The following is a 13,808-nucleotide window of genomic DNA, read 5'->3' on the forward strand; positions in this document are numbered from 1 at the left end:
TGGGATGAAGCGTCGAAGAAATGAATAATGAGGAACTTGATAGAGCAAGACATGTTCTGGTAAAGACCGTGGTTGTGAATTATCTGTAGTCTCCTGCCAGTTGCCAGGCTTTCGAACGCCACGGGGCTTTCTCTCGACCAGAGCACATTCAAATCCATGCAGTTGACAACTCGTACAGGGCAATCCTTGTTGGATTACATCACAACGAACTTTGCGTGCATGACAGCTTGTGCAGGCCTTGGAAGCACGAGCCTTTGGTAGGCGCTTAGATACAGTAGTGGTTCGCATTCTTCCGGTCCTAGTTAGCAGGGTGAAGTGGTACGGTGAGGCTTTGAAATTTCCCCGCACCCCGCATAGTATGTAGGCGTGTGGTTATGGGGGCTCATAGCGATCATCGAGAAAACCCCTGTTTTCGCCTATTTCCGGCCAGTAGAAAACCACGATACCTGTAGTACAGTAACTTCAGATATCCAGGCCTATGGGATATTTCAAGTAAAATATTGACGCGTGATTCCAAACACGTTCGCAGTTTATTGACTTGATTATAGCATTGCAGGATGAATCCTATTTCTAATCCTCTTTCTAACCTTCCTGGCAATAGAGGTAGGAAATGGAGATAGAGAAATTGTAGAATCAGTCTACACAATATAAGATAAGACTATTTCATTCGTGGCGTAGTCCCGTGTAGGAGCTTTTATTGCGACAAGTTGCACTCGGGGTAATTCTAGCCCGAGCTTCGGAACCCCTGAATAACCCGAACAAGCGGTAACTCTCCTTCTGTCTCTTCTTCCTTGCAGGCCCAAGTGATGTGTTTGATGCTAGAATACAATGGGTTCTTGCAGTATATTTGCCTTGCGGGGATATGCATACCAATCGTTTAAAATTAAAATCCCTTTCTCTGACACATCGAAGCACATACATGATCCTATTCCTAGCTATTTGCCGATCAACTCGATCCTTGGGCTACAAATGTGTCGACCACGATCTTAAGACCCATTAATGAAGCTCTTTTATAGTTCAACTGAGCGAGATTGAAATGAATTACATTTAAGAAGTTTCATTTTGCAGAGCGTGTACCTCTTCTATTCAAAGTATCGGTACTTCGTATAAATCATAGATAAAGTTTCTCTCGGACAACCCGTGCCTTGCAACGGCAGCATGTGGTGACAAGCGAAAAAGTGGAGAAACGCGGGGTGCCTGCCCCGGTTTTTCTTGTTCCCCCAAACCCCAAACCCCGAATCTTCATTTTTCCTCCTCCTTCCCTCGGCCATTACTTGCTCATCGGACTATCGCCGTGATATTCAGCTCGGCTCAGCCGCCTGCGGAGACCATCCCGTGCATCACATCTAGACCTTGTCGGTGCGTCATGGTCGGTTTCTGATAGGACGGTAGTTTCGCTCTAGCAATATGCCGAACGCTGCATCTCCCGCGCAGCAGTTCAGCCCTGCCAATCAGCAATCTGGGCATATCGATAGAGACCTAAGTCCCGGGGAGTATTCGTCCGGCATCGATTCAGACAATGATCAAGTCGGCGCCAATGGTTCCAGCAGCGGGCGTGGACTGAAGCGGAAGCGTCCCCTCACCGTGTCGTACGTACCTGAGAAACCGAGACCACTGCGCTCGGCGTCTCAAGCCATGGGAATATCTGTTGAAGAATATCTGGACTAACAGTGCTACAAGATGCGAATTGTGCAAACAAAGAAAAGTCAAATGTGGTAAGTAATGGACCGTTGTTGGCGGGTTATAACGAAAGCTAACCTGCAACTCCATAGATCGCATACAACCGAGCTGCGGCTGGTGTGTTCGAAATGGCCAGCTTTGTGAGTATAAGGAGCGCAAGAAGCCTGGTTTAAGAGCCGGGTATGGCAAAGAGCTGGAACAACGACTGGGTAAGTAGATGCCACCCCGTTTATCCATTTCGCATCTAATGATCCGCCCATAGATCGACTTGAAGAAGTCATACAAGCTCAAGCGAGGCTTATCGAGATGCATATATTGCAAAACCAACCCCCAATGCCCCACCACGGAGGATCAATCTCATATGGCTCACCATCCGAGCCATCAGCTGTTCATGGTCCGAGCCCCCGAACCGCACTCTATTTTAACGATCCCACCTCATCAGTAGCTCTCCCTCAGCGACATGCAGACGTCTCTATCACAAGTCCTTCGGATACATCTGTGAAGAATTTGGTCTCTCATGGATTATCGAATGGTGCCCCAGCGTCTGTCATTGGCTCATTGCCACCGGCGCAAAACGGACACCACGATTTTACAGGAAACGAATCGTCCTTAAAGGTCCCCGTTAGTATATTTGCCAACCAGGAACAGTCATTTGCCGATCCAGATCTTGATTTACCACCATATGACTTGTTATACGCGCTCGTGGATTTGTATTTTGAACATATCAACTCTTGGTGTCCGATTCTCCACCGACGATCCACACTAGATACCTTTTTTGGTCCTTCTCCCCTGGAAGAGGCCGATCGCATGGTTCTTTACGCCATAGTTGCAACTACTTTACGCTTCTCGACTGATGCCCGCCTAAGCGATCTAAATCGAAAGCGCTATCATGACTCCTCAAAACAGAAAGTACTTCTGTATGGCCTGGAGAATTCGTCTGTAAAGGCTCTGCAGGCGCTTGTCATCTTGGCATTAGACCTAGTCGGCTCGTCAAATGGCCCACCTGGATGGAAACTATTGGCTTTGATCACCCGATCTGTTGTCCAATTGGGATTGGCAGTAGAATCCAAGTCATCATTAATTGCACCAGTATATCCTTCCATTTATACGCTCAGGGCGGTCACCTTATCGGAGCCAGATTCCTGGATAGAAGACGAAAGTCGGCGTCGTCTTTTTTGGATGGTTTATCTGTTGGATCGATACTCAACTATTGCTACTGCATTCAACTTTGCCTTGGATGACAAAGATATTGACCGAAAGCTCCCTTGCAAAGACGACTACTTCATCAAGAATCAGCCTGTGGAGACGCGAAGATTCCACTACTCTAGTGAGCGTGCCGACTATCTCAGTCATGCGGAAAATGTGGGATCATTTGGGTTGTATATCGAAATTTTGGGAATCCTTTCACGGGTTCATGTCTTTTTGAAACGTCCCGTGGATATTGGATCTCTTTCCGATGTCGAAGAATGGCAAGCCACTTACCGGAAGCTTGACAGTGAGCTGACCACGTGGGAATTCAATCTGCCCGCTGAATATGCCTATGAGAATTCATCTCGTCTGTTCAACGGAACAAAGCAAAGCCGGGCCTTGCATAGTGATTGGGTTCAGCTTCATGCAACGTATCAAACGTAGGTCCAGTATTTCAAAGCTCAAAGCTCAACTTTCAATTTTCTGTCAGATTTCAACTAACCCCTTTTAGCGCTGTGATTCGCCTTCATTCCTCTGCTGCATATCCAACAACTCGGTCGCCTATATTCACACCCTCGTACAGCGCAAGCCAGCGATGCTTACTAGCTGTCGACAATATACTTTCAGTTACTCGTTTCGTAGTTGAAAATAATATCCTCGATAAATTGGGCCCCCCTTTCGCCTTCACCCTGTGGGTATCAGCCCGTCTATTGCTCGTACATGGCTCTACAATTGCCCACACAGTCAGCTCGGACATTATATTTTTCGTCGACACACTATCTCGCATGGGACATCACTGGAAAGTTGCAGAGCGCTATAGCAACATCCTCCAACGTGTTCTCGACGAATATGGTGAATATCAACAGTCCGTTGCTATAGACGGTGAACGATCAACACCATCAACTGTCAAGATCCTCGCAGATATGCGCCGCTGCGCATTTGATCTCGACTTTCTTATCTCCCGCCAACCACGAGAATCTCCATCAACCGCGAGTAATTCCGGAAATGACCCTACCCGGCCAGCTTCGGCTGCTCTGGTTCCTCGTAATCTTGCACCAAACGAACTGGAATACCTGGATGTCTTCGGCTTTTTTAATGTACCCCGAGTGCCACCAGCCCGTGCACCGGACTCTTCTACAGCTGCTGCGCATATGGAAATTCCAGATTCGGTATCTAACCCCATGTCTATCCATGGACTAACGGGCGCTGGTCCCGTCGTTGATGGTCACTCCACCGGTGCCAATGAGTTCAACATTACGAACTACTTGATCCCGACTCCAGAAACAGATTGGCTCTTTCGCCCTGCAGGATGAGAGGCTGTAACAATGGAAATATTTGTATGAATTACTCCGGCACCAAGTATCTGGACTCTTTAGCGCCTTGTTCATTCGCCCCACCCTGCTCCGTGATTGACGAAGTCAGATACTAGGTATGAAATTTTTCTTGATCGCTCGTCAAGACACACGATTGAGCTAGATCAGGCTGATTTAAAGGGGCTTTCTGCGGAAAACCATCGTACATCCCAGCGCAGCTCAAAATGGGTTGCAGATTATTTATGGCGAACGCCTGGATTTAACTCTACTTTGTATTTTAACTTTCCGAGGTTCCAAGTCTGGAGTTTCAAGATAGGTAAAATGTGAACCGCTTTAACAACCTGGTTCCATGAGTCAGTTGGTTAGGGTGGTCCTAATAATGTGATCACCTTGTAGCTTTTCAGGTAAATACTTTTTATTATGGGCCCAGCCCAGTACATAGCATTATGCAACAATCAAGTGATACTGTGTCTGCTTACCGTATTGTATCACCGTCTTCTTCAAGTTTGCATTGGAAAATCCCTCGATCGAATTCTTTATAAACAAAAGAAGTAGCGGCGTAACGAATCTGCAATACAAAACGGTATGGACATATGTTTGCAGTAAGCATGAGGGTACATAATTGAAGAAAAAAATATCATTGAAAGGGGCGGTGACATGCTTGGCCAGCTGCATATCAGAAACAAAAAGGTCCAGTCGGCTGAATAGAAAGAGCAGGGCCGGGAGTAATGAAACCGTCCTGACCATTTGTGTTAGACCAGTGGACGCGAAAGAAACAGTCATGTACATGAGGAAAGGAGAGAGTGTATCATAAAGAAGCAGCAGTGTCCCTGCGGCGCCATTTAAAAGCAGCGTCAAGTCATAAATCTTAAACACTCAAAACAGGGGGCTTGAAATTCGAAATTCAATCCCATTAGGTAGAGCGAGATCCGGCGCCCTGAACCTGTACCAGAACTTCCTCTAGGAAAACGTCAAGTACGGCATCGACACCGCCACCCATTTGGACTTGGTCTTCCATGTCCCAGCGGTGAAGATTTGCAAAACATCGCGAAATGTCTTCCGCTATGTGCTCCATGCTCTGATGGACTCGAACACTTCGCTCCCATCGTTCTTTTTCTTCGGGTGTAGGCTGTCCATTGTTGGGGTTTCTGGCTGGATCGGCACGAGCTAGGCTGCGACCGCGTCGGTTCATAGCCGCACGAAGGGCTGGAGCAATGACAGATCCATAGGCAGTTTCACGCTCCTCACTCGGAGCTTTGACTGGACTCTGTGGGGGTTGCTTGGGTTGATCATTTACGCGAGGGCTTGGGGTGGGGGTATTTGGCCTGCGCGCATCGTACTTAGGTGCAAGTTTAGACTTGAGTCCTGGAGAAGATCTTGCAGTTGGGGATGAAGGCTCAGGTTGCTTTTGGAGAGCGGTAACAGGACCCGATCGAGGCTGGGCTAAACTTGAGGTAACCTCAGGGAGAGGACGTTGAGCAAAGCCCGGCTTCCGGGCGAGCGGGGATTGCTCTCGTCTTGCGTTGTTAGGATCAGACATGCGCGGTTGGGCTTGAGGTGATGCATCGATCTTCAAACCACTCGCGTAATCCATTACAGCCTGAGTGTATCGGTCACTGTGTCGTGCAGGGGAGTTCTCTTCCAGCGAAGGGTTCGGGTTGGTTGAACGTGATGGATATGGGGAATTGGAAATCTGTGAGGTTGTGGTCTTTAAGGGCGAAGATGGTGCAGATGGAGGGAGTGGCTTTTTGGACGGAGAAGCTTCAAGAAGTGAGATTGATGAGGTCTGGCGAAGTGGTGCGGGATGAGGTACCGGTGCCTGTTTTGAATCACCTTCCAAATCCCAGTCTTCGGTGTCCTGGAGGCGAGAATTTGTTGATGAGTCGTTCAAGGCTCGTGGAGGTGGTGCGACTGGTCGCCCTGCCGGTCGAACGGTACCAAAGTCCCAAAGATCTTCATGCTCTTCTGGTTTCTCCTCAATTTGCTCGTACGGCTCATCATAGTCCTCGTCTTCATCTCCTTGACCACGATGCGTAGCTTGCCAGCGCTCCGCACGTTCAATGAGCTCAGTCAAGTATGTTGTTCTTTTCGCTCTTTTGATAAAGGGGTGTTCCAGCAGCTCCTTGGCAGATGGTCGCTCTTTGGGATCACGGCGCAAGCATAACTCAACAAATTGTTTGAACGGTTTACTGAAGTTGCCATTCAGAACGGGGGGAGGATTTTTCGGAATCAAAAATAGCACTTTCATGGGGTGGATATCGGCATAAGGAGGATCGCCACATGCCAGCTCGATCGCTGTAATCCCCAGAGACCAGATGTCTGCTTTATAGTCGTAGCCTGATTGTTTGATAACTTCCGGGGCCATCCAAAAGGGAGTTCCCACAAAAGTATTTTTCTTGGTCATTGTTGCAGAAAGTTGACTGGAGACACCAAAGTCTGCCAATTTAACTTGTCCGCTCGCGCTGAGAAGAATGTTCGCCGCTGCAATCATATTAGAATTTGCCTAAATTTCCAGGATAGCGAGGTGAAGTACCTTTGATGTCCCGGTGTAACTTTTTATCTCCATGTAGATAATCTAAGCCACGAAGAAGTTCACGGAGAATAATCGCGATGTACTCTTCGTGAATGATACCGGGGCGCAACAAACCATGACAACTGCCACCAGAACAAAATTCCATAATAATCCAAAGATGAGAGCCTTTCAGGTATGAGCCATGATACTTGGTGACATATGGGGACTTCAGCTCGGACAGAATCGCAATCTCTTTGATGATGTCGTCCACTTCGTCCTCGGCATTCTCAACGTCAATTATCTTGATGGCCACTGACTCGCCCGTTCTCTTATCCACTCTGTCATAAAATCCCGAAATTAGCTAGTGCTCAAGTGCTGCTGCATAAGAGGTCTCGATGGATTGACGGCACCAGTTCCACTTACCCTTTGTAAACCCTGCCAAAACTTCCTCCGCCTGGGAATTGCAGTATTAATATATTGGACTCTCCACATGTAGGGGCTTGTTCATTAGGTACCAATGCATGTCTGCTTAGTGTAGATGGTTTCGGGGTCGATGGGCCCGGTCATCTTAGCGGCTTATCTGACTCTCTCGAGGATTTGACTGAGTCTGCTCATAAGCAGGAAGAATCAACAAGAATTCCTCAAGGTCATCGAGGTTGTGGGTGAATCGGCTCCGGGTATATTGATCAAGCGCCAGGGAATGAACGTACTGTGATGAAGACTAGTGGGCGGTGAATGGTGAATGGTTGGGAATGAGGGCGGCAGAGGGATGCAGAAAGCGGACTTTAAAGTATGCGTCCTGCCTTCAATGTCTAGGGGTACGAGACAAGTCAGCGAGGCAAAATTGGGCTGAAGTAGGCGGGTTATGATGCGGGTTTGACCTACCAACAACAGTGCGCGAGATATCAACAAAGATGGAAAGAGGTCACGATGTGACCAAATTGAGCCTGGAACTTTCAATTCAACAGCGTATAAGGCTCAATCACAAGCCACCATGAAGCCCAATCAATATATAACGATGATGGCACAATATTTAATCGCTAGGGCGTTTGAGGAGGGTGAGCCCTTGCGTCTGTTTATCAACGCGGGGCCCATTCTGCCAGGCGGTGAGCCTTATCTAAGGCGGTATCCACTACAAAAGTCGTCTGATCTACAGTCTACAGTCCACAGACGACAGTCCACAGCTCCGATCTATAAACGATAGCTAGGAAGCAAATTTCAAATAAGATGACTGGTATTATTCGTGTCGCGTAGATTCTAAGGCCGGAAAAGAAGACGAATGAAATGGACCGGAAGCTCTATTCGTTGGATTTCTCTTTGAAAGCCATATTGCAGAGGCCTCGATTCTGTAGGTCGTTGATCAGAACAATGGCCCTTTGTAGAATAGGCCATTGCTTGAATATGTAAGGGGAAAGGGGTTTGCAGCGACTGATGAATCTTCATGGGATACCATGCCAGACGGCATCTCCAATGGGAAAGAATTGAAGACAAAGTAGCTTCAATTAGTCCTCGAGGTACCCAATGTTGACCGTCCCATTCTTCAACCCCGCACTCTCGATACTCGTGTCGAGAGAGTCTATTAAGTTGGTTCCCAGGGAATTCAATTCAAAATCTACATCTGTCTTTCCCTCAACGGGGGGCTCCGCCTTGAGCCATTCATAAATTCGTTGAACGGGGTCTGTCAGAGCAAACCGCCGAATAACACGACCAGCTGGATGGCGAAATTGGATACGAGTCGTGGTGGTTGGATCGGCGGCGGGCTCGGTGTGCGGCCTGTCATTGGGAATAGAAGCAAATGCGGAGTCCTCGGGCTCATCCTCGGCTTCTGTTCCACCCATTTCCTCGTCGTCTGCATCGGGTGCCTTGCCCTTGCCCTTGATATCGCCCGTGCTGCGCGTCAACTCATCTGGGTCATCCAACTTGGGACCTGAGGTTGCTTCGCCACCAAGACTATTCTTCATTGCCATCTCGAACATTTCCTCTTCTGTCATGGCGTCGACGGTTTTCTCCGGCTTGCCTGACTTACGCTTCGCAACTGGATTGCGCACGTTGAGGTTCAAGCTATAGCGATCAAGGAACTCATGGAGCTGCATGAGAAACTCCGCAGCCTTGACAACAGGCTGACCAGTCCATGACTTCACTTTTTCACCAGTGCGAGGATCAACAATGGAGATGTGAGGGTAATTATCGGAGATTTCGCTTCCTTGGAAGTAATATTGGATATATGGTGCAGCTCGCGGATCATCCTTGGAGAACTGCAGGAAGATAAAGTGTTCCTTAATGGTTTCTTCGACGCCCTTGTCCTTCCAGAGATCTCGGTTCAGGACTTGACAGTCAAAGATTGACTGATCTTGAATGTTTACCAACAGCCATTTCTCGTTGTCTCGACCTTCCTGACGAGCCACGTCCCATGGCAGCCGAGACATGATATCAAATGGTGGACGGTACATTTCTGCCAGCATGTTTGATTTGGACGAAGCTTCAGATGCACCGCCAGTCGCTCGGGATAATTGTTCTTGGTGGGTTGAGGAGCTTCCGGTCCATATTGATGCACTGTCTTGCTGGTTGAAGATTCCGGGTCGGCCTTAAATGTGTTAGCTAGGGGTCTTTTCAATATCAAGAGATCGCATATGATCTTACCTCCACTTCGACGCGCACGCAACTGGCCAAGAATATTGGCGGGCATGTCATCGTCGTCAAAATCCGCACCTGGCCCCACCAAGGTCTCTGTCGTGCGAGCCATAGGTGCCCGCACGTCGTCATCATTATGGATGGCGCCTCCACCGCCGCTTCCTCCTCCACCACCGTATGCCTCTTCCTGAAGACGACGGGCCATGGCAGCATCGTCTTCAAACGTCGCATCCGCGCCATGTTGTGTACGGGTTGGGCGATCATGATCGTCATCGGTGTCAGAGTCGATATGCACCACCCCAGACTCATCTTCATATGCTGCCTCGTGAGGTGGCTGCCGGGCGGGTTCATCGGTCAAGGAGGCGCCTCCATTATCGAAAAAGAGCTGCATCGCCTGCTCGATGTTGAAGTCGGCGAGCTGTAAGTACTGAGTTGCAAGCTCAGGCGTCGACCCGGTGATCTCGGTGAATTGGGCCACCAGGTTATCGTCCATGGTGGCGGTCAGTGCTCAATAAAGTCTAGGGATGAGTAGAGAGGTTGAATGAAAGTAAAAAGAAGTGAGGTGAGTTCGGAATTTGAATTTGGAATCGTAACCAAATCGAATGTGGAGAAGTAGGTAATTGGTGCAAACAACTGCAAACCGAGGAGATCGACGCAATCAGTGCCCCGCGCCAGTTCACTTAGATAAGAAGAGAAATGTCATCCAAGTAAACTTTGATTTATCCAAAGGGTTTGAAAAAAATCGGTCCCTTTCAAGTGACTTTGAGCAAAAGACGATCATCTACAAGTGACGTACCGTAAGGGAAGCCTGGAGCCATACATAGAAGATACAGTAAGTGAAAGAGACCAACAACGCACGTCACGACCGCTCTGCGTCTATGGTCTGTCACGTCGACCGTATCACTACTTATTACCCAAAAGAATGTAGACGCGTCTCACGTGTTCCCGTGTCACGCGTCTTTAATTAGTTACGCGCTGTCTTCGGAGACTTTGTCTCCCACTCGTGCAGGAAGGCGCTCTCAACACCACCACCTTCTTAATCACCCACAATGGCAACTACGGTTCTCGGCAAGCGCGCTCGTGGTGCAGCTGACTTGGAAGGTATGTATTTTCTTCAATTCTTAACTGAATGATCCACTGATTCCTTTCCCAGCATTACCCGTGCGCACCGCAAGCAAGCGCCGAACAATCGCACCCCGTACTAAGAGTGAGACCGTCACTGCTCCGGTACCTCCTCGTCGAACTCGCTCCACTCGACTTGCTGTAAAGAATCAAGATGCGGAACAAATACTGGACCAAGAGAATGAGCGCGCAAATGAGAAGACCTCGGATAAAGTGCCTTCTAAGCACACGCTACATGATGACCAGGGTAGGTCTCCAATCAAGATAAAATCCCATTTCCGCACTTCGAAGCTCGTCGAAGGTAAGTCGAACCCCACGATGAATCAATTCATGTTGAGAACCATTGACTAACATGGGATCAATAAAGTAGATAAACCCGAGAAGCGTGAAAGTCTTCAAGTCCCGACGAAAAAAGAAGTCGTCGTGAAGAAAGAAGCCTCGGTGAAGAATGAGGATCCGGTAAAAGATGAGATAGCACCTCTGGTCGAATTCAAAACACCTCAAAAGGGTCGATTCCGAGATGCGCTTCAAAGCTCACCCGTAACCCCTCGACATCGCGTCCAAGTGGGAGCCAGGAATATCACTCCCAGGACTCCGCGACATGCTGATCTTCCCCCAACCCCTCGTCCGAGTGCCACCCCAAGTACATCACAAACCGTGTACTCGCAAGCTCGACAGCTCTTTGCTAGGGGCGCCACCTCCGGACGACTTGTCGGTCGAGACTCGGAACGAGAGAAGGTCTCTACTTTTATTCACGATTGTGTCGAGTCTAAAAAGGGTGGCTGTCTCTATATCAGTGGACCGCCCGGAACCGGCAAAAGCGCTATGGTTAACGAAGTCTGCCAAGATATGGACCTCTCCGATGTGAAAGTATCCCATGTCAACTGCGTCAGCATGCGAAACTCCCGAGATGTCTACAGCAAGCTTATCCAGGATTTTTGCGACGATTCGGAAGTTTTCAAAAAGAGCGAGGCTGAGCGACTCAAGGAGATGTTTGTTCCGTCCAAGCGAAGCAATCTGTTTATGGTCAGTCTGGATGAAATGGATCATCTCCTGCAGGGGGATTCTGGTGTACTACAAACCTTGTTTGAGTGGTCATTGCATAACAAGTCTTCCCTGATTCTGATCGGTATCGCCAATGCGTTGGATTTAACGGATCGATCTCTTCCTCAGCTCAAAGCGAAGAATTTGAGGCCAACACTATTACCCTTTCTTCCATATAACGCCGCCTCGATTGCAGGTGTTATCACTGCTCGTCTTCGATCACTGCTTCCTGTGGGGGCAGACTCTGACCCGAAGTTGGTTCCTTTTGTGCAGCCAGCAGCTATCCAGCTTTGCGCAAAAAAGGTCGCCTCTCAAACAGGAGATCTTCGAAAGGCGTTTGAGTTGATAAAGCGCGCAATTGATGTCATCGAGCAAGAAACTTTACAGAAGCTGGAAAAGCAAGCTGCGGAATCTGACCTCTCTGTTCTTGCTGAGAACAAGAATCTTTCTTCGCCTTCCAAAGCAGGGACTGTCCCGCCTCCAGCGAGCATTTCTAAGTATACGACAGTGACTGCGCCCCGCGCAAGCATCGCACATATTGCCCGAATCACCACGTCTGCATTTGGCCAAGGCACCGTCCAGCGCCTCAAGAACATCAACCTGCAACAGAAGGCTGCAATCTGTACCTTGGTGGCATTGGAGCGCAAGCGTCGCGAAACGGAAATCCACAGCACACCTTCTAAGTCTCGATCATCCGCCCCTACGATTAAACAGGCATTTGATACATATTGTACCCTTTGCCGTAACGATAATATCCTTCATCCTTTGACAGCAACCGAGTTCAAGGACGTTCTGAGCAACCTGGAAACAATGGGTCTAGTCGGAGAATACCAAGGTCGAGGACGCGGTGGTACTCTTGGTGGTGGTTCCGATGTTCGACGCACACCCTCCAAGTCTGGGAATGTGGCTTCAACACCTCACAAGGCCATGGGCGAGCAAGGACTCGTCTGCTTCGTCTCGCAGTCCGAAATTGAGGGACAAATTGCCGGACCTGGAGAAGGCATTTTGAGACGATTGCTCCGCGGTGATGGACTGTAACACCAGCGCGTTTACTCTCATCCTTTATGGCGTTTACAGGGCCTCTTTTCATTTTTCTTCATTCATATCATCATTTCCTATCCCCTTTCATTTGCATCATTGGAGTCCAACCAGGAACACATTGTCATTCCCATCATGTACACTAACGCATTTCTGGAGTTGAGATTTCATTTTCATGTTTAGCGTCATTTTTACGATTCCCTTTTGTTTCAACTTCTTTTGTTCATAATTATGTGCGCCTTGATATTCTATCCTGTCCCCTGAATAGCCAGACGAGGTTGCAATAAGATAAAATAAAAATTCAAAAAAACACAAGCACGTGGCACTAGAAATGGTCTGTAAAGGGCCATTTATGTCTTATTCAAATGATCTACAATAGCTAGGTGGGCATTGACTTAACAACAGCTGGTAACAAATCTAGCCCTGGAGTTGTTTTGCCAATTATCTTTCTAGCTGTTTTCCTACTACTGTAACCTTGGAAGAGCATCTGGAACGGCTGGACTAGTTATTTACCATATTTGAGCGGTACAATATTACTCTTAACCCGGAAAAGACTAGGATTGGTTTTCCATCCTTACGGTTCTCGGCAAGGAGGTTGAATTCAGTGTCATATCACACAAGATGATCTCAAAAGCTCAATCCAACTCACGATGTCTCACACTTCTGCAATAATCTTTGAGCTGGGCAGTATGTTTGTTGCTCGTTTGGTAGCTTGCCTGACCTTTCGCTTCAGCCGCATTCAGATTCCTAGTTGTCTTTCCAATGGTCTTCCCAATGGTCTTTCCAGTCGCACTACAATAGCTACGCTTATGTGCCCGAATGAGTCGCTGCCAATCTCGGGTACCGCATCGGTGAGAAGACTACAACTAAAGTAGGTATTAAGATATTTAGATTTCTACTAAATCGAATAAATTATCTTCAATCTTTAGATAGTAAGCCTTTCTAAGCTTATAAGGCTTATTTTAAGATATAAAATAACCTTATTTCTTAATAGGATAGAGGTCTTCTCGTATCAAAATTATCCTTTCTAAACAACCTTTACTAATTCCGAGATAAAGCCCTTATATCCCGAATATATCGAAATACCTTTTCAGAGCAAGGAATTTATCTAGTTAACACAAAAAAAGTCTATAAGAGCCTCGAAAATGCTCTTCCTCCTATCCTAGATATTAAAATTAATCTATCGGGAGAGAAAACACCCTCTCCGGAACCAGATCTTTTATCGTTAAGTCTTAAAAACATACCTTCAAAAATCTTTAAAGATATAGAAAAAAGGCAAA

The 13,808-nt window shown here is 47.8% G+C and overlaps 4 protein-coding genes across 4 annotated transcripts; 2 read left to right on the top strand and 2 right to left on the bottom strand.

The window, feature by feature from the left end:
* Nucleotides 1-1,407: 1,407 nt before the first annotated feature.
* On the top strand, nt 1,408-4,181 carry N7478_001132 (putative C6 transcription factor; the record flags this gene model as incomplete). The annotated part of the gene is made up of 5 exons (XM_056917347.1): nt 1,408-1,589; nt 1,681-1,715; nt 1,773-1,889; nt 1,943-3,308; nt 3,380-4,181. 5 exons carry the CDS (start codon nt 1,408-1,410, stop codon nt 4,179-4,181), a joined length of 2,502 nt encoding a protein of 833 aa, XP_056785227.1.
* A 913-nt stretch (nt 4,182-5,094) lies between these two features.
* On the bottom strand, nt 5,095-7,260 carry N7478_001133 (putative Ste20-like serine/threonine protein kinase; the record flags this gene model as incomplete). Its single annotated transcript, XM_056917348.1, has 4 exons — nt 5,095-6,662; nt 6,715-7,031; nt 7,117-7,147; nt 7,209-7,260. 4 exons carry the CDS (start codon nt 7,258-7,260, stop codon nt 5,095-5,097), a joined length of 1,968 nt encoding a protein of 655 aa, XP_056785228.1.
* Nucleotides 7,261-8,195: 935 nt separating this feature from the next.
* Nucleotides 8,196-9,817, bottom strand: N7478_001134 (DNA-protein crosslink repair co-factor UBX5; the record flags this gene model as incomplete). The annotated part of the gene is made up of 2 exons (XM_056917349.1): nt 8,196-9,277; nt 9,334-9,817. 2 exons carry the CDS (start codon nt 9,815-9,817, stop codon nt 8,196-8,198), a joined length of 1,566 nt encoding a protein of 521 aa, XP_056785229.1.
* A 556-nt stretch (nt 9,818-10,373) lies between these two features.
* N7478_001135 (AAA family ATPase CDC6) lies at nt 10,374-12,528 on the top strand (the record flags this gene model as incomplete). The annotated part of the gene is made up of 3 exons (XM_056917350.1): nt 10,374-10,425; nt 10,478-10,747; nt 10,814-12,528. 3 exons carry the CDS (start codon nt 10,374-10,376, stop codon nt 12,526-12,528), a joined length of 2,037 nt encoding a protein of 678 aa, XP_056785230.1.
* Between the last annotated feature and the right edge of the window lie 1,280 nt (nt 12,529-13,808).

This window comes from Penicillium angulare (assembly GCF_028827245.1).
Source record: "Penicillium angulare strain IBT 27051 chromosome Unknown utg000001l_segment0_segment0, whole genome shotgun sequence".
Classification (NCBI taxonomy): domain Eukaryota; kingdom Fungi; phylum Ascomycota; class Eurotiomycetes; order Eurotiales; family Aspergillaceae; genus Penicillium; species Penicillium angulare.